Source organism: Abramis brama, assembly GCF_963993115.1.
Source record: "Abramis brama genome assembly, chromosome: 10".
NCBI lineage: Eukaryota > Metazoa > Chordata > Actinopteri > Cypriniformes > Leuciscidae > Abramis > Abramis brama.
In genome coordinates, this window is record NC_139972.1 from 33,054,583 (window position 1) to 33,076,321 (window position 21,739).

At 41.0% G+C, this 21,739-nt stretch overlaps 1 protein-coding gene across 2 annotated transcripts in view; it reads right to left on the bottom strand.

The window, feature by feature from the left end:
- Positions 1–20,003, bottom strand: part of tfdp2 (transcription factor Dp-2) — a 49,937-nt gene extending 29,934 nt beyond the window's left edge. Inside the window, exons 1-4 of one of the 2 annotated variants that reach the window (XM_084126750.1) lie at positions 19,891–19,907; positions 19,339–19,449; positions 5,990–6,063; positions 4,292–4,352 (exon numbers count right to left, since the gene is read on the bottom strand). In XM_084126750.1, the coding sequence (XP_083982876.1) occupies positions 4,292–4,352; positions 5,990–6,004 (76 nt within the window). In that variant the 5' untranslated portion in view covers positions 6,005–6,063; positions 19,339–19,449; positions 19,891–19,907. Of the gene's footprint in view, positions 1–4,291; positions 4,353–5,989; positions 6,064–19,338; positions 19,450–19,890 lie in introns of both variants that reach the window. The other variant, XM_084126749.1, reaches the window with a different exon arrangement.
- Positions 20,004–21,739: the final 1,736 nt, after the last annotated feature.

The following is a 21,739-nucleotide window of genomic DNA, read 5'->3' on the forward strand; positions in this document are numbered from 1 at the left end:
ATGAGAATTGTTGTTGCGAGAGGCTTGACAAATTAAAATTTAATTCCAATATATATATATATATATATATATATATCAATTTTGATTTCATGGTGACTTTAAAAGCTGCACAACAGCGAAATATTTTCAATGAACAACAACTTAAATATCACTCTCTCAGAGGTGTAAAGTCCAGCGGTCAGAAAGTAAAACTCCTGCCATATGTTTATTCCACCCATGAACTCAGTCAACTGATTTCACTAATTAGTTCTATCTCCTGGCTGAAAAACTGTGCTAATTAGCAAATCCAGGTGATTGGAACAAAATACCGAGGAGGACTTTTACTTCCTGAACCTGGACTTCACACCTCTGCACTGTCTTCCTGGAATCTATTCTATTGTGTGTAAAAGAGTGGCTCAGTGATTTAGTTTGTGTTCGTAGGAAGTAAGTCATGGAGATTTCAAAGGACATGAGGGTGAGTAAATGATTGTGAGAATTGTCATTTTTGATTAACCGTAAATACAAATAAAAACAGTTTCAGTGTTTCATCTTGAAAGGCAAGAAAGTGTCAGAGTAGTTTGAATGAATCTTTACAATGTGCTCCAGATGGTGAGCGTACAGCAGCAGGACTGGCTGCGGTCTGAAGGGGTTTTGTGCAAGGCCTCAGCGCAGGAATGCGTCAGTGCCACATGCTCTTTACAGCAACAATGAGCAAAGCCACATTAGAATACAGCTGAGCAGCAGCCCAGCACACACACACACACACACACAAATATTGAGCCGACTTTGTGTTATATTACAAAGCACATGCACAAAGTGCTCAGCGTTTTACACATGCACAAATGTATGATGCACAGATATATGCAAGAGTATAACGGAAGACATCAAAATGAAAACACTTCTATACATGACCCAAGACAACAGGAGGAAAACACACAGTTACTTCCTGGGGCTGCCCAAACAAACTGCACAACTCCAGCACACGCTCAACACGACTGAAAACCACATCAGTGCCTGAGCAACATCAGAGAGGCTCTCACCGAACACAAACACAGCCACACACTTCTGCTGCTCCAAACACACTGGCAACAACATCAGAAAGAGAGAATAACATCTTTCTTTAAAAAGAAGAATTTATAATACAAAAGTTCTAAAATGATACAAAATGTGTATTAATAACCTATTATAACCTTCCCTTCAAATTCTCCAGTTATTTACCTGTTTGTTTATGAAGCGGCACGACAAGCACTTCCATACTTCACCTTTAACTATTCGTTTCCTAATAAAAGCTCAAGTTCTAGTCCCACACACAGACTGGGACGCCCGCTTCACCCCTCCTCCCACTGAACGCAGATCTGTGGAGGAACTTCCACAGTGACCCAGAGAGAGAGAGAGAGTGTGTGTGTGTGTATGTTCCTCTCAGCGTGCCGTCCCAACACACGTGCAGCCTTCCCAGCTGCTCCGACACAATCCCTGAATGCACAAAGAGCGAGAATGAAAAAAAAAAAAGAAAAGAAAAAGTAGGGGCTGCAGGATTTACCTGAAGAGGAGTGGAGAGCATGTTTCGAAGGCAGGCTGGGACCTGGTGTTCCTCTCTCTCTCTCGCTCAGTGTCCCTTTTGTTACCATTCAGTGGAAACTTGAGAGGCTCGCAGGCATTGCCGAGCGAGCGCAGAGGGAGTCCATCCACACACACTTGGACTTTCACCCATGCCGAGTGGGAAATGCGCCCTCTCAATGAGAGCGTGTGTGTGTGTGTGCCATAGGACTTCCTCCATCCGTACACACACACACACACACACACGGCTCCTGCAGGCCACTCATGGGCGATGGGCGCTCGCTTGCTCTGGCCTGAACTGATCTGAGAGCAGTGGGAAGCCCCGGAGAGCATGAGAGCTGAATGGATGTTGCGGCCTGAACACATGTCCTCCCGGCGTAGGACCGGCCCGAGCTGGTGGGCTTTACTGCAGGGCTCGGGGAACAAGCATATCTGGATGTGTGCAGGAGTTTTATTTGGCACCCGAGCGGCATGGAAAACTCACAGTTGGATGAGTGCCGATGACAATTAAAAAGTATTCAATCACATACTGACTAACCAAACAAATTGTTGTCTTCACTCGCTCCAACGAAAACAGTAGCCGTTTTAAACAGTTTTATTAATGAGCTGCTTAACTGCCATAGAAACGACTAACGTAGGTACATAACTGTGAATGTTTTCTAGTTTGTTTTAATAAATATCTCAGAAGCCATCATTGGAGCTTAGCATGCATTTAATCCTGACCGTTCCTTTAAAACCAAAGTTGAGAACAGCACAAAGTGTCTTATTTACAAACTCTTGATTTGAATTGATTCTGATTAAAAGGTAGTTGTAAATTAAAAAAATAAAATAAAAATCAGTCACATGAGATGAAGAGGTTTCATATATTATAAAGGGGTTTTATTATGTACTGTATGGTGAAGGTCGCCACCTTAATGTATTTCGCTAATCGCTACGTAAAATGACGAGAGCCACCATGTTTCACTAAACATCGGAGAGGATCCTCACACTCATCGGCTGCTGTTATAGTAGATACTCTAGTAGTGAGATGGAGGAGTGAAAATTAGACAGTGAAACACTTTTTCAAGGTTTATTTCTGGTGTTTTTGCCTTTATTTAGATAGTATAGTTAGAGAGGGCAGGAAGTGAAGTGGGGGAGAGAGGGGGATGGGATCAGAAAAAGACCACAAGGCCAATTGCACTGCATGTCGGAGCGCTGCCCACGAGGCTATCGGTTCCAACTGAAACACACTTATTATCGCGCTTTACCAGCGGAAACAACGGGGGAATCAGTAGCTGTGCGGCTGAAGATGCAGAAAAGACCAAAAACAAGCGTAAACATCAGTATCCATGTCAATAGATGGCAGTGCAGTGTCTCACACCACTGTGCTATCAGTGCGTAAAGGTGCAATAGGTGATTCTCTACAGAATTTTTTTTTGTTATGCTGGTTGAAAGTCTCCTCATATCCTGATAGCAAGCAGTCTTAATGTATTTTTATAAATATATATCGTCTGTGTGAAAGGCGTAGGACCATGAAATGTTCGTTCAATCATTGCATTCAGTCCGAATGAGCGAGAGCGAGAACGGCAGGCAAACAACCTAACTTTCCTTCTGAACCGACAACAAGTGGCACTGGCAAAGGATCATCGGAGCCAAGCAGACTCTCATCGTGAAACCCTGTCATGCAATAATATTATTACACACTGACACGTTTTGCTAGCTACACAACCGAAATCTTGCGGCATCGAATTTGTTTTTAAAAAGTTGTTTTGCGTTGGTTATTGTAGTACTGTTACTCACTTTACTGTAAGGTTTTCTCACCGGTGAATGACACATGATGTGTAATCCAATAACGTTGTCTCTGGTCGTCTCGCTTCTGGTCTGTGAGAGTTTTGGAGGAGGCGGGGCTTTGGACGGCGATTTGCAGGGAAGGTGGGATTGAATGCTTTCAATGCTAGCAGGCTAAAGTTAGCATTTCCCAGATCACCTACTGCACCTTTAAAGTTCACAAACTCGACGATGCTAATGCAAGCAAGAAAACTACTTCATGCATCTTTAATATTTATTCACTTGGGAATAATGCTGTTATGTTTTTTTGTTTTTCAAAAAGACAGTTTTCAAATACTTTTAGCCATAATAGGTCTTCCATTATGATAAATGACAAAGTTGAGAAATGTTTAACTTTATGCAAATGAAGACTGACTTTCAGGAGCGACAACCAATAGGAGTGAAGATTGTGTCTGGAGCTCAAACATAAAAAAATGTAGGCAAGACTGGACAGATCATTTTTGGCGCAATTTCACTATTCTATATGCTTTTTCTTTCAGAGTGACAACTGCCAGAGAGACACATTTTCTACGCATTCATTGAAAAGGGACAGGTTAAAAGATGAATCTCAGGATTTTAGGAATTGATTTTGGATTGTTTAAATGAATATTAAAATTATTTTATAACCTACGACACCATACCAGTCTCAACCAATTACTTAACATCTAAGTATGCATGCAATTAGACTATTACTAATTATTTCTTGAGCGTTTATTGTTGCGTGCCCAAACTCCTCCTTTTCACTTTGAACACAACCATTTCAAGACAACGGTAGTACATAAAAGTTTACTGCCTGCTAGTAATTGCCTGCAAATTCTTTTACGGCCAGATTGAAAAATGAAAATGCAAGGGAAAGGTTTATTGCACTCTGAATGAGCCTGTGCTTGAAGAACCAACCTTATAGATGTATTAATGTGATCATATAAGAGAGTATCAGAGTTACTTTTACCTTTGGACAGGTTGTGGTTCAGAAAGGCCTTGAGATCTCCACACAGAGCTGGTGCGCCAACCTAAAAGGAGAAGAAATTAAGGAAGAGTTAAAAAGAAAACAATATTAGTTTGCAATATACAGTGCAAATTAACACTGTAATTTGTTAAAAGTTTTTGTTGATGTTATTTATTGCTGCCATCTTGGACAGGTCCATCTTGTTTTTTAAATCTCAAAATAAGTTTTGAAGGAAGGAAGGAAGGAAGGAAGGAAGGAAGGAAGGAAGGAAGGAAGGAAGGAAGGAAGGAAGGAAGGAAGGAAGGAAAATGGCTCCAAAAATGGATAGTTAGTTGAAATATGAAATCATTTCATAAGATAGCAAAATATCAAACAAAGTACTTATTTTAAGCATAAACAAGACATACAAGGATTGTTCTAAATCATACATTGTCATTTCACAAATATGTTTCTTCTGATACTGAATCAATACTTTAATCCTTGTATTTTCTTTATTATTTATTACTATTTACATATACATCTGTGCGTATCTTTTCCAAAGGTCAATTCACTTTCAAAAGTTAAACAATCAAGCTTTTATTTTGACAGGTTGTCAGAAAATAAATGTATGTCGGCACAATTTGACAATCGATAAGCCATACCGTGTTATCCATTTTACTTTAATATATATATATATATATATATATATATATATATATATATATATATATATATATATATATATATAGTGCAGCCCTAATTTACACTGACACAGATTACAATGTGATAAACTGATGTGTTTTAATAAACATTTTTAAATTACAAACTGGCAACCAAACTGACCAAATTATAAATAAAAAACAAACCATTTTGTAATTATTTTGAATAAAACGCATCTATGTTTTCATGGCTTGCTGTGAACTGTGCGGCATCAGATTATTGCGCGGGAAAGCCAGCAGACTACAGTAGGACAGTGGTCTGTTTCTGAAGCGATAGCATGATATCTCACAGCAGCAGAGTGGCCGAGTCTGTGCTAGGCCACGACTAGAGAGGGAGAAGCAACACCTACAAGCTTCAACTGGCTAAAACTAAAATATAGAAGCAAATGTCATTTTAGCGAAGCGATTTCCTTCCCATGCACAGCCGGAGAGCTACATTACACCAGTAGTGTTAGCCACTGAAAGACTGTGAACATCTATAGAAATGAAGGCTTTAAACGGATGAGTAAACAGATGTCGGTCGAGTTTACAGAGACATCTATTCACAGGGGTCGGAGGTCGTGGAACATGTCACCATGATTTAATCAACATGACATCATGGAAGGACATTCAAACTAAATGAGAAATGTCAGGCATGGGTTCTCAGTCTATTGTTATACAGGGCATTACAGTTTTATACACTTCAGAATATCCATAATCATCAATGAGACTTGGGAATACTTTGCTATGAGAACTTAAAGACCTGATAAACTGTTATAATATCATTACATTTAGTTTAACAGAAGTGGTTTCTCTCATCATAACATTATGAAGTCAAAAAATGATGTGGGTTAGTATTACATCCGCAACATAAGAGCAGAATCCAACACCAGATGACCTCGAAAGCCTTTCAGAAGATCTCTTCTGCTTTTGTTTTGACAACAGCAGAAACAAAGTGGTTAACATGTTGACACTGAAACCGTGAATTATATAACCTGATGTTCACACATACGTCAGAACTTACCGTGTTGGCCATCATAGTAAAGATGACAGGGCTGTTTCTGTTCAGATCCCCTCACGCTCACAGCTGCACAGCCCCTGTGGACACACACACACACATTACAGTCATCAGGTGTGTGTGCACTGGCAGACACACACACACACACTCAGCCTGTCCTCATGAATGATCTCGATGATGATGATGGAGGTAACACTGATGACCAGAGATGACAAAAGGGACAGCGAGAGGAGGAGACAGAAAGGATGGAGGAGGATCCGATCAGGACCCCCACGGCACGTTACCTTCTAACTTTCTCCCCCACCGGAAAGTGTGTGTGTGTGTGTGTGAGGGGGGGTCATTCCCTTTCTATTCTTCTACTCATCTATCCATCCATCCATCCATCTATCTGCAGAACAATAATCACAGGGACAGAGTAAACCGAGGCAACCCTTTCCACTAAATATGCACTTTTCAATAAACACAATGATAGCTTGCCACCTAGTTAAAGGTACACTATGTAACTTTAGTCCCTCTAGCGGCTAAAAAACAAAACTTGAACATGAATTTTGCAGATGAACTTTGTTTTGGTTGTTCTTCAGCTCTGCGTGTTCAGATGAATGTGATTATCCTACAGCTCTTAAAACATTCACTACTAGGCTGAAGAGATATACCCAGTTTAGATGGAAAGGATCTCAAGCTGACTGGCTGAAGACGTTACTGTAGCTTTACACGGTACCTCCTTGAAATTAAATTCCAGCACAGTGATACAACAACCACAATAAAATATCACACTTCACAATATATAATGCTTTACAATGAACTCTGTTAGAGAGCAACATATGGAAATTTATCTGTTCAATAAAATACACCTCCACGTCGCTTTTACAACATTTCACACCCCTCAGTTCTCTCCATCGCCGAAAAGCCAAGCTTATGTTGATTCTTGTTTTATTACGAGCTCTGTTGGTTCTCTTTTCACCAGCAGACTCTCCTCTGTTCAGCGACTGTTTAACCCTTTGACACAAGTTAAAAATATTCTGGCTGACCCCCCAGCGTGAGTTTTTCAAGGCGACTGTTATTTAGGTTTCACTTTATGGTTTCCACGGTGACGCGTCACTGCTTGTCACATGACACACCGCAGCAACAACAGGGCTGAATGAATGATGATCTGCTTTAATGTAATTTTTCCTTTTTTATTCAAAATATTCACAAATGTGTTAGCTATGGCATGAAATATCTGATATTCCGATTGCCAAATATATGCAAGTGGAAATGTTTTGTTATTTAAACACCTTTATAACGATCGCGTTAGTTGAGCTGTATGCGCGATGGGCGCCGCCATGTTAGTTTGCGCCACAGTTCAGAGAATCAGATCTGTTGGATTTACAACACGTGAATTCATCCACTTCTCCTGAAATACATGAAAGTAAGTGGCTGGTGAACTGGGAGAAGAATAGAGTAAACTTTAAAGTTACTTACACAATGTGTATCTGATATGAATAAAACGTGTCTAATTATAATGGAAAGGATTATTATTGCAGCTTCCATAGACATCAGTGTGTATTTTACAAACTCTAAATATATTGTTTTGTTAGTACTTATGTGAATTTATATGTCTGAACCCTAAAATAAACATTATGTGGTTGAAAACACTGAAAAGTTATGTGATATATGATAAATGACAGCGCCAGCCAACGCGCGAAAGCACATTTGACTTTAGCAGGTGATCACGTGATGCACTGACCGCTCTAATCACACCGGTGTGATCGTACGCTCCAGGGACCAGCCTAGACTGATCACACCGGTGTGATCGTACGCTCCAGGGACCAGCCTAGACTGATCACACCGGTGTGATCGTACGTGCGAAAGGGTTAAAACGGGTGATTCTCCGGAGGTTGGAGATTTAGCCGCTCCATGTCGTTGTGACAACTAACCTGTGCCACTACCACACCGGACACACTTCAAAGTAGCCAGAGCTACCTTTCCCTACTTCCGGATAAGACGAGACATGCCTTTTGAAAATCCGTTGTCATGTTTCTGCTTTCCTTTAAATTGGTTTAATTGAATTGTTAAGGATCCATAGGAATCGATTGAAAACGCTCGCTCTGGACACACACGCGGTGGGAAAATGTCCTCACAGTCACATCCCTGGCAGAGATGAATGCAAGTATGCAGTCCTTTCGCACATGATTTCTGGATTACTATAGCGGTCGGTAACAGACCTCAGTCCCCAAGGGGATCCATCAAATCTCTTTGCCATTAAACCAGATGTGTTATTACACGGGCAGCTGGTTATCGATAGATTAACATACTTTGAACTAGCTCAGGAAGATTCAAACTACGTCTCGGCCTTGCCATAGAAGACAGATACTATAATACAATGCCTGTTATAGCTCTCATTGAGGCAACCGGAAGCGTTCAAACTTTTACACACACCACAATGTACTTTATACACTTCAGAGTGTGTACATAAATGAAACCAATGCATTTGCCAAAGTAAACCTCTTCAACATTCACAGATTTTGACCCTATATAGAGATTGCTTTACTTGCACAATTGCGATGAATGTTTGCATAAACATACTGATGGAAGTAACCCAACATGCAAGCGCGTAAAGGTCACACCACAAATTGAAGGTCAGATGGCACTGATGATCTTGTCATGCTACATGTGCGCTCTAAATATGCATGGTTCCGTCTATACTTGTGCAAATCAATATTTTCTTGAGCGTGTCTCCATGTAGTTCCTTTAAGTATGCTAATGCCGGCGCCCATATGATCTGTGTGTGTCTTTGTGGCCGGGGCTTTCGGAGGAGGCTGGGAGAGGTGTAGAGCAGACAGCTGGTAAGCCTGGCTGGGGTGGAGGGGGTGAGGCAGAATATACAGAGAAAATCAATAGACGGGGGGGATCTAGCCCTGCCGCCCTGCCGCCCTGCCGCCCACCGCCCCAGTCCCACAATACCCCCCTACAGCCCCCCGCCTGAGCCACACATAAAGGCCTTTTGTCCCAGTGGGGAGAAGCCTGACACAGGAACCAGAGAGAAGCTTCAAAGTGGCTGGAGATCTCTCCTTCTATTCTCTCTCTCCTTTTCTATGTCGCTTGCCCTCCCCCCAATCTCGATTTCTCTTTTCCTGGGTGAGGGAGAGGCCACCCAGTAAATGTAAGGGAACTCGGGTCACCGTGGCTTGACGCGCTGCACTGGTGACATGACACTAAAGAGACAACTTGTTGCTGAGTAAGAGTGGACAAGAATGGAGCGGGACAGCGCAGCGACCACATGATGACAAAAGATTTCATTTATGCACTGTAAATCAAGTCTGCTGTCATGCTTTGTTCCCTGTTTGCTGGACAGTCCTTTAAAAAGCCTCTTGAGATCATAGGCAACTTGTTGAGGACATTCCACAATGGGCTTTACTGACCTCCATTTATTTAAACTTATGTGATTGTTCTCGATCACAACAAAGGGTTTGTTCGTCTAATTAGCGGTGCTTGCTATTTATAATACTCATAGCTAAGCTAAGTTTGGGGATTGTTCAAATTCCTAACCCTAGGTATTAAACTTAACATCCCCAAAACCACAGTGAAGAATCAGAATCAGCTATTAGCTGATTCTGATACCAATATTGGTCACTTGCTCTCTTATTTGTAATGTTGTCATTAAAACAGATCAGTGTTTTGATCATGTTTTAAATGAGCAAAGTTCAAAACACATGCATTAACTAGTTTATTCCTGCATCATAAAATAATTCCCATTGAACATGGATTGGACCCATTTAACATTCAGAAAGAAATTCATACAGGTTTGAAACAACTTGAGGGTGAGTAAATGATGACAGAATTTTCATTTAAAGGGATACTTAAACACTAAGGGGCTGTTTACACCTGGCCACTTCATGCGTTTTCTCAGATGGGATAGCTATCCGATCGTGAAAAGACCAGGTGTAAATGCCCTCCGAAACGCATTCGAGACGGATTTGAATCCGATCGCTCAAACCACTTCAGGAGGAGGTCTGGGCCGCATTCCAGACGAAACTGGACAAGTGTAAACGCATCTGGTTGTTGAAACCACATATGTAAATTGTACTCCTCCCAAAAATGCTAAAAAAATAAACGTGTGAGAGCGTGTTATAGGCTATATGTCATGTTATAGCCAGATATGACGACGCTACTGGAACACGCATCACCGCAGATGAGAAGCTGAGCATCTATTCATTAAGCCAACGTGCAAACTATTGCAAATCAAAGTGAAAGTGAGATGCTTAACACACAATCATCATCATTAAAAGTAGGGAAACGAAATGATCTTACCAGGGCTGTTGCCGCTCTCTCTTATTGCGGTCTTTGAATTAGAAATTTTAGCTGATGATCAATAAAATGCAGCTCATATCTGTTGCTTTTGGTGACGTGCACTCCATGACATCTGCATATAGCGCGGGAATTGAAGATCGGATTTAAATCCGTTTCGCAAAAACACATTTATGTGACCAGGTGTAAATGGAATCGTTTTGATAAATCATATAGCTATCCGATCTGAGAAAACGCATGAAATGGCCAGGTGTAAACAGCCCCTTAAAGGGAGAGACTCCAGCCAGTAGGAGGAGCTCGTTCTGCATGTCTTCAACCTGCCCATAGGGGGATCTCACGATAAAACGGCGTCTTTTCAGTTTCGAGTCGACTAGTAGCCTAGTTGTATCATTTCTTCCGATACTGTCCTCTGTAACCGGTAGGCGTGGCGAAGCAAGTGCATTCTGGGAGTTGTTGTCTTTCATCCACATGAGCCAAAAATACATTCTCTGGCTTTTCTCAGTCTAGAAGGCACCAACTTCTAAAATAACTTCACATTTCTACTATATAAATTACCCAATTTAAATACACATTCATCTTTCCAGCGGTGAAATATCCCTTTAAGTGAACTATTCTTTTAACAATCATAACTATGGGTTTTCTTAACATAGGGTGCTTTTTTGCTGGGCACAGAATATTAAGGAGACAAACAAAAACATGCTGGCAACCATATACCAATTCCTTAAAAACTGCATAGAACATTTTAGCAACTGCACAGCCCTGACAACCACCAGCATCACCCACAATTTCTTTAGAAAATGTAAAAGTCAAGGCACCACAAGGGTCTCAAACCCAGATTAGAAAATCACATTATAATGAATTGATATTGATCTTGTACAAGCTTTGATGTTTTAATACTTTAATGATGAATTAGGTATTAACTAGCTGTAAGTCAGAGTAAGTTAGCCTTATGTAATGGAACTTTTTGCACTGTTGTGCTGATTTTAGCACAGTCATGCTGTGGTTTTCACATGCTTGGACGCGCAGCAACAAAACGGTTGTGTGCAGGGCAGCGTGATGCATTGAAAGCACACCAACACTAAACAGATGAGGCGGCGTTTTAAATGTAAACATGCATATGCATCGCTGCTCTTCAGTGGCGAGCCGCTCACAGCTCCCACGTCGATAGCGCACACAAACCACAGATCAACTCAAGGACATCTATTACACTCTTACTGCCACTGTCAGGGTCATTTTACTTACTAATAAACCTTGACCGGGGTAATTAATCAGACCAATTTCAGACCACATAGCAACACCTATAACACCTTAGCATCATGGAGAAAGTCTAGAGCATTTTATAGGCATTATATCATGGTTTTTATGGCTCGCCTTCTAGTTCTCTTCCCATTACACGTGAGCTTTTATCCTTGTATGTGGTCTTAAGACACAGCCGTGACCCTCCCCTACTCCTCTCTATTGTCATTCTCTTCCGTCCTTCAGTTGGCCTGCCATAAATCCCCAAGATCTTCGTCTGTCAGCCTGACCTCTCATTCTCTCCCCCATCTTTTTTTTCCCCCTTTCTCCCTCTCTCTGCTCATCACTGTTCTCTCTTCTCTCAATCTCCATCATCGATAGACTGAAGAGCACTGACCTGGAAGAGGTGCTTCTCCTGCAGTCTGAGGCTGACACAGTAATGGGGGGCTGAGGAAACAGGCCGGCCTTGATCATTTTAGGGTAGTTTAGGGGGGATGGGGGTCATCGATTCAAACTTATGAGGTTTATTAAGTAGAACAAACAAACGGTTGTGCTGTACTTCAGGTTTCATCCTAAACCAGGGTATTTATGGGTGTCCCATCTGCTACCCAGAGCCCAATGGCACCAGATAAATGAGGGTTTGAGTTTGTAAATTAATAATAAACAATTTGAAACATTTAAAATTTTAGGTTTCTTGCTACTTTAACGTAGATTCTACATTTTTCCTAATTTGCTCAGCTTGTTTGGAGAGGAAAAAGTTAATTTCCAACGATTTGATAAAACTCACAATTTTAACAAAACTTATTCATTTCTGAAGGCTTGCATTATTCTTATATTCTAATTAACTTGCTCAGAGATAAAAAATAAAATAAAATTGGTATTAAATTATTTTAAATATTCTATGGTTTAATTATAATGGTCAGAGGAAATAACTGTACAAAGCGATTTTGGGATTGATCGTAAAAAAAAAGAAAAAAAAAGAAGAAGATTATAGAGAAACTAAATTTCTCCACCAATACGATAGCCGAATATTCAGAATGATATCTGCCGATACGAATAGCTTAATGAAAATATCCCTCCCAACTAATGCTAAACTACACAGGAAACCCTCTCATTTGGTACATTACTATAATATTAAAGGCTAAAATTATCAACAGACAAACATTGATGCACATCTTGATGGAAATAAATGTTGTGGTGGCATTTCCGTCAAGAGGTGCATCAATTTTTTGACAAGATCTTGTATTGACAATGCAAGAGTCCAACACTCTGTAAAGTCTCCTCCAGCACATCCCAAAGACTTTCAGTGAATTAGCCTAAATGATTCTTCATGCTCCTCACAACCATTATTACACAATCTGAGCCTGATGAATCTTGACATTGTCATCCTGGAATATGGCCATGATGTGTCTCTTCCTACATGGTGGTATAAGAAATGAAAAGCTACACACTCCATCAGTTAGTGTTAGAAGAACTGTTGCCAAACATATAACATGCTAGAAATGTAATAATCGCTGCAATAATGATCTAATCATAGACTCTTGAGCATTTGCCAATTTAAATGCCCCTTTCAAGGAAAGTCGGTGGCCATATTTGCAACGCCTCCGGGCAGCTATTTCGGGCATCCAAGACCAAGTCCTATCTATTTGAATGGGGGAATCCTGAAATCTCAAAAAACGGCTTGCTGAACTCACAATTAAATAACATTTCAAATTAACAACAAAATCTGACACGAACTGTCCCATAAATGTTGTTTCTTATGCTTAAACAGGCTAGACGAGCCAATGCGCATGTGGAGTCCTAAGCCGAACCAGTGACATAATGGCTTTACCAGTCAGCGATTGGCTCTTTTACTTTAGAAGGCGGGATGTATTCCTCCATATTGCGCGCTGGAGTTTCTCCCATTCATAAATAAACCGTCTTTGTTCATCTACAATCTTTGTTTTATCGTCCGATATCGATTATTGGCCGATACATTGGTGCATTTTAAACATTTTACTTTGAACGTAACAAGCCTGTGAGATCTGGTAGGAAATAACAAGGGGTTTGGTAATTTTTGTAATTAAATGTGTCATGTCAGGGTATCTTTCACAGGGCGGGTTTGGGCTTCAAACTTCAAATGCCCGCTCAGACCCTGCAGTTCTGCTCACGGCTGGACTTAACATTGCAACAGGCCTTGCTCTTGTAGGACTGGGAAAGTGCAAGTCACAATATGTTGTGCTGATGGTATTAAAAGTACTTTAATTAGATTAATTAGTAGTTTATTGTTCGAGTGAATTCAGTTATGAGATCTGCTGGCTGGTAGAAGCTGGTGAGCTGTAATCCATCAGCCCGAGCTGCATGTTACAGGGATCCACTTCGCAGGACTTTCCAATGGCATGGTGGGGGGTTTGGTGTCCTCGAAGACCGACCACTCCCTCGTCTTTCTGTAACCCCCTCCATCTGTCACTTGTGCGGCTCAGTCCATCTCCATGGCAACAGCGAGGTCATCTACCATTAATTGTGGGACAGGGACTGAGAGGTGCACAGCAGATAAGATGATATTAACGTCCGAAGCATAAAATAAGTTTGACACTGCAGATCTGAGGCTTTAGGAGCCTTTGGAGCAACATCCCCCCCCCATCACTCCTTCTGTCACAGCTATAAGGAGCCACACTCTACAGGAGGCCTCCGCTACTATAGCCAAACTGATTAGCGTGGGCTACACAGAGGACGAGAGGAGGAGGAGGGTGACATTTGGTCTTCTGAGGGAGCGTATCCGTGTGTGCGTGTCTGAAATACAAACAGCCCGGCTCATGTTGTCATTTAAGGTCACTGAAAAGAGGAAGTCTACACAAACATGCTGAAGAAACGGTGTGACGCTATATTCAAAGCTGAGAAGTTGCACCGGTCAGCCTCCACGACACCTGGTCACTCGCCTTCTCTCTCTACGGCTCTGGCCTTCTCTATTCTCGAAGATGAAAAAAGATATGGGCGATCTACAACTAGTTCAATTTCACACTGCTGTTGCACGAACTGTGCAAGAAAAAAATACTAGTACGTGTTGCTTTCTCAGAGCTGTTGCCATGACAGCAGCAGCATTACTGTAAACTGTGGTCTTCTAGTGTCAGCTTTTGTCTTTCAGGGCAACTACGGTATAATGGCAAAGTTTCATACAGTTTAAAGGGATAGTTCAACTAAAAATGAAAATTCTGTCATCATTTACTCTCCTTCATGTCTTTCCAAACCTGTAAGACCTTTGACGCTTTAATAAAAAGAGATCATAAAACAAATCCATAATGAATTGAGCAGTTTAGCAAAAAAATTCTGAAGAGACTCGATTGCTTTGCTAGACAGATTGAATTTAGGCTTTTATTGACATATCAGGGGACATAAACAGAAGCTCAAACGTGCAGCGTAACACGAGAATGAGGTCAAAAGAGAGCAAAACGAGTCAAAAGGACTTTTAAACATCTGCCTTGCTCAAATACAGTATATCTGTCCGGCTTCTTTTAATATCCAGCATTCCATATTTGAGATGCCCAAGATTCCTACAACAGGAAATACAGGAAGCTCTAATTAGTCTGTCCCTCACACAAACACAGGCTGTGCTCTCTTAAAGGGACAGTTCACACAAAAATGTAAATTCTGTCATCATTTACTCACCCTCATGTCGTTACAAACCCATTAGTTCATTCTTCATTCTTTCGTTCATCTTCAGAACATCAGTGAAGATGTTTTTTAATGAAACCTGAGAGATTTCAGTCCCTCCATTGTATGACGTCCCTCCATATTGATCAGCAAACATGTAAAGAGCTCAGCCGTACTTGCTTGACATGCTAGACTGAACCTCATTGGTTTTAGAAATGAAAATTCTGTCAGTAATTACTCACCCTCATGTTGTTCCAACCGCGTAAGACCTTCGTTCATCTTCGGAACACGCGTCTGTGTTACACGTCACCACGTAGGCTCACTATTGGCCGACGCTGGTCATGTGTGTGATGCGTGGTGACGTGTAACACAGACGCGCTGCGCTAAAACACTACGTGAACTCACTCGAGGCCCAGAGAGAAGGAAATGAATAGTGGAATAAAGTCGTTATTTTTGTTTGTTTTTGCGCACAAAAAGTATTCTCGTCGCTTTATATACTTAAGATTGAGCCACTGGAGTCACTTGGACTATATTAACGATCTCTTTAATAACTTTTCTGGGCCAGCAAGTTTCAGCCTATGAAGGAGTGAGACGGCTCTCAGATTTCATCAAAAATATCTTCATTTGTGTTCCGAAGATGAACGAAGGTCTTACGCGGTTGGAACAACATGAGGGTGAGTAATTACAGACAGAATTTTCATTTTTGGGTGAACTAACCCTTTAACTTGTAATGTTCTGCCAGAAACATATTGACTGCTTGCGTAATTAAAAATGTCATTTTCCCTACACATCCACATTTCCTTCTCTTGGATAAAACACACCGGAATGTTGTTCATACTGCTCTTTTCCACACAATAAAATCAAACTGTCACGCTATAAAAGACCTCTGAAGCCATTTGATGAATAGCAACTTAAGTTTCAGTCTGTTCCTCACACAAGGTGTTTTTATATCTCTGTCATCCTTGTCCTTTGATACACAACATGTTGATGTGAACTGACAATCTGATAAAGTGAACTGACAATCTGATAAAGTGAACAATCAGTCCTTATTCTAGTGGTTCTCAACCAGGTCTCAACAAACTTCCAAGGAAGCTGCATGACGACTTCAAAGTAGCCTATTTTAATTAATAAATTACTATTAATATATTCAAATAACCTAACTATAATCTCAGATAAAATGCTAAACACATTTTCCCCTCTCAATACCTAGGCTATTGTTTTTATTGATGAACACCCAGCTCTTGAAACTTCTGGAATCACCAAATGAACTGTGATTAATTAATTTATCAATACTCTTGGTTTTTGTTAATAAAAAAAAGTGTGAAAACGAACAGCTTTGATATCTCGGCTTATATGAGGAAGGGGGCTTTGAATATTGTGTTGGACAACAGAGGCCTTCGAATCAAAAGGGATTGAGTGACTAGTCAAGCTACACATGAAGAGCTGATGTGCTTCTCAAACCTGTCCTGGACGACCGTCATCGGACACGGCCAATTCAAATCTTGAAAAGCCACTTGAAGGCAAATCAAAAATGCACCAAAAAGGCAGTTTTTTTATGGTTGTCAATGGAGGAGAGGCTTCACTACGCTGAATAAACCTCTTTTCTGAGGAAAAAGCTTATCATTAATGAATCGACAGTCCATCGGCTAATCTTCAACATGTTTGCTGCTCTTGAACATTAGTTTTGGATTGATCTATAATGCTGTTTTATAAGAGACAATGTCACGGACAATTACGCAACAGGTATGATTCAGTTTCCAACACTTCTCATTCATTTCTAAGGAATTACATTGAGTGACGTCAAGGCTGTGATGTGATTGGTTATCAAGGCACACATGACCCAAGTTCTCTAATGGTAGAGCCACAGACTCTCGTATCTCCAAAACAAGACCATGACTGAATCCGAAATCGCCCCCAATACCGTCAAATAGGGTGTTATTTCATTATTTGAGGGGACAGCCATTTGTAGCGGTGTCCGAAACCATATTGGATGTTATCGAGTGCACTCATTCAATCCCACAATGCACTGCAATAACGAGTGTACAAACGGTGTACGCTCAACGGCTGTCCGAATTCACTCACTCGTCTTCATTCGCTCCTTCAAGTGAACAGTATTAGTGGACTAACGTAGGGAATAGTGAATGAGGGTTTACGGGACGATTTGGGATTCAGCCCGTTTCTGCTTGCAGTCTCTAGTAATGAGCTGGTGAGTTGAATCTAGATGAGGGAAACATACAAAATGTGCAGTGGGGGGTCAACAGGACAGGTTTTTTAAAGGGTCAATTCTGATATGAGAAGAAAAAGTGTAAACAACTTGCTGTGATTAAACACATACTTTGAGCAATACAGAAACCTGATGCTAGATCTCCCGCCGCCTAGAATGGAAAGTGCAGTGTTGCGACATGAATGGAGAAGGTTAAGTTTAGTCTCCCAGGAGGACTAGGCTAACAAACACACACACACACACACACCTACGCTCTGTTCACACTCGCAGGCGGCGGAGCGCTAACTGTACGCGAGCGTGTCCCATGGGGCATGTTACAGTGACACTGAGCAAGACAGCTGGGAAATGGCGCCAAAAAGGATCCGTGGTGTGAGTGTTTTCTCTGTCCTTTCGCTCTCTTTTGTGCGTGTGCAAATACAAACACACAAAGACAGACCGCGGCCTCTCACGTGACAGCTGCGTCACAACAATGCAGCGTTAGGTCAACAGATCAATACATCTGAACTTTACATTCAATAAGCGTGGCTGTTAAACTAGCTGACGTGCAGCTTTTCTCTAATACACCAGCAAAGACAGCAAAATAAAGCCTCAAAGAGCCACCAAATATGCAAGCGCACCCGCACACACACACACACACACACACACACACACAGGAAAAGTTGCATGAGGTGCTGAATAGCAGGGGGACACCTGTCACAAAAGCTGTGAGCTCTGGGCCGGGGGTCTCATTTCCCTCCTCCTCCTCTCCACTGGAAGGATTAAATATCCAGACCGTTTGTGCGGGACCAACAGATGTCCGCCTCAAATCTGACACAGCCTGGCCTGCAATCTCAGGACACTAAGCCAACAAAAACCCCATGACCTCACACTCCACGGCTTTCTTTTCCAATTACCACACTAAACTCACTCTGAAATGCATCTCTGTCTAAACTAAATTCATTGACCAGTGTCATAAAACATTATTTTTTTAATACAAGTGCCTCATAATCTTTAATCAAAATAACTTGCAACAACATCTCTTCTCTGATGATGCGTTTACTGGCGTGAGGGCGGGGCAACCAGATCCACCAATAGCAAACCACAACCATCCAATCAATTCCTGATTGACAAAATCAAGTCCCGCCTTACATTTGTTCTTGTTCCGAGTTTTACTTGGATATGAATCACAATAGAGAAGAAAAGACAAATCGCAACTTCCCTTTCATGCTGACTTTAAACCTCTTTATATTTCTCTCTTTCTCTATTTTCTTGAATGTTTACTTCACAAGTGAACAAACCTTAATAACAAGGCGCAGGTGCTTCTCCACAAAACCGTGGAAAAATAGACACTCAACGGGGAAAGAACCCACAGACAAAAATAAAGAAATAATACTTCAAGAGAAACACATTGGCAAATATTCCTCAAAAAATGTAATATTAGAAAAGAAAAGAAACAAAATATGTGAACTAGATAATAAATAAATACAAAAGTACCATGGTACTATGTTTTGGACATACCCTCATGGCAATAAAACATTGTATTTTGTTTACCATATCAATTACAATGATTTTAGGACATGGTACCATTGTAACAATATAGTATATAGACCATGGTAGAAGTGTAAACATTGTACATGATAAAGGCAATCACTCAGTACCAGTGTATCAAATGCTCACAGTATACACACCTGACCGTACCATAGTAAAAATACAGCTGTGTGTTCCACTTTTCTGTGTCTTCCAGCTGGTTATTTACAGGATTCTGACAACACTCTTGTTCTTTATGGTTGTTTTATGCATAAACGCGTTAAAATCGTAAAACTGACAGGAATATTCAACAACGTGCTTGCGAGCTGAGGTAAAATCTACATTGACATTATCGCCTCAAGGCCAAAGTTTTATGAGTCAACCCGAGAATAAACTACCTGTCTATTCCTATAACTTTAATATGAGAAGATGTCAGACAATAAATGTGTGGGTATTATGAGGAACTTCTCACCGAAACGCGACGACAATCTCGCCAGAACCGAGTCGTCCTCAGAGCAGCGGAAATGTGCAAAAGCTGCAGAACAAACCAACGATACACTGTACGAGCCGCTCCCTGTGACAGCTCAACACACACACACACTTATAACGTTCACTTATCATTTTCTGCACTTTATAAGTGAATACAACAGCCTTATTAGAATTTAAGTTAAATTTAAGAGGATAAAAATAGGGCTAGCCAGACATTGTCATCGAAGCTGGATGACACTGTTAATTTGATGAAATTGCACTTGTTCACATAAATAAATACAGCTAGCTCTGCAAGCTAATAATAAAACAAATAAACGCTGCAAGGTTTATTAATTGTTAATGACTCAACCCTACTTCTGAAAGTGAATTATAAACTCGTTTAATAATCGCCTGTAGCTGAACACATAAACAGCCGACGCTGCTGTCAAAATATGAAACATTTATCCACAATGATCCACATAATGACACTCTCAAAGCTCAATGTGTACATTCACATATTCTCAATGCATCCTAAATGCGTCAAGTCACGCCTTACCTTGGATTTCGGGCTGAAATGTGTTGAAATGGTCTGTCAAAGTGGAAAACAAACAACTTGATAATGTATGAGAGTGAAAGCGCAACCAGTAACTGCTCTTGCACTTCCTGAGTGATGAACTCCGCACACAAGCTTGGCGGTGGCAGTCAGACGGCGCCTCTGATTGGTCACACCTGTCCGTGACGTCGCATGCCAGATGGACGATGATTGGCTATCCTGAGCGACATGTAAAGCAGGCGTGGCGCTCCACATAAAGGCTGCATGCTATGCGGGGGTAATCAGATGAATAAAGTAATTTAAAAGGCTTTATGGTGATTTTAATTAGTGTATGCAGACAAAAGAAAAACAATGGGAGGTTGTGCGGTACTGCGCTATTTTGGCGTGGTGCGCCATCTGGTTGTTAATCCCATGTTTATGACGTATATTAATTTGACTTTTAAATATTGAATATGTATGCTTCGTTAAAACAATAGAGACGTTGTTTAATTTTTTTTTTTTTTTTAAACTCAGTGAAGCCATTCCCCGGTTTGGCTGCAAAATGCAACAACCTTTTTTGAAAGTTGCTCAATTATTATTGAAACAAGCGAAGGGCGATTTCCTGTGGAAAGTTTTGTTCCTAAACCAAAGACATCAAAAGGGCATTAGCATATTGCACATTATTGCACTTGTTACACCACAAATGGTCCATAACAAATTAAGTGACTGGAAGGAAGGCGTTGCAGCAACAGCTTTATATCCCTAAAATGTTTCTAAAAGAGTTTAGTTGCTTGACTGTCTTAACCTTAGATCAAATTAACATTAATTATGTGCTTATATTGTTATATAGGTCACACTTCTATAAAATGAAGGAGTTCGAGGGAGACCAGAGCTATTTGACATCTTTTATGATATTTCTCAAGGCAAGTTACAAACAAAGCACTGCAAGAGATAGGCTACAGATTTGTGACTTTACTATATAGGCCTATATATATATATATATCTTCTTCTTCTACGCCTTATCAGCACTCAGCTGGTGAGTCCGACGTGGGCTCCAATACGTTCACCTAGTTCTCTCCAAATATTTCTGTCCCGTGCCACAATTGAGGCTTGGTGTAAACTCATACTTGTCCGATATTCGATCGATCTTATCCATGTGGCCTTCGGTTTTCCTTGTTTTCTTTTACCATCTACTTTTCCTTGTAGTACCGTCCTCGCTATACGCTCTTCGTTCATTCTCAGCACATGCCCTAGCCACCTATGCTCCCTCTCATGTACTACTTGCACAATCGTTTGATGGCACCCCGTACGCTGTCGTATTATCTCGTTACGGATTTTGTCTAATCTGCTAACCCGGAGTATCTTCCTTAGGGCGGCCATTTCGAATACAAGGAGTTTTTTCTCTTCCGCTTTTTTAAGGGTCCAGGTTTCACAGCCGTATAGCGCTATTGGCTGGATCAGTGCTTTATACAAGCGCATCTTGGTGTGTATGCTGATTCCTCTGCCTTTCCATGTCTTTTGGAGATCGCCCATTGAACTGAGCGCTGTCGCGGTTCTGATGCGAATATCTTGCATACAGTCTCCATTTGCAGCTATTGTTGCTCCCAGGTACTTGAAGGTCTTTACTTCTGTGAGCGGTTCTCCCCTCAGCAAGACGTGTTGTTGTTCAATTACCTCGCCTTCTTTAGGTGTTGATCTTACCCGCATCCATTCAGTCTTTGTATTGTGGATCTCTTGTCCGAACCTGGTGCTCTCCTCATTTACGTGGTCGATTAATACTTGGCTATTTTGCAGAGTTTCAGCTATGAGACCAATGTCGTCGGCAAATCTTAAGTTGCTGAGCTGTCTTCCGCCGAAACTTGCTCCGACATTT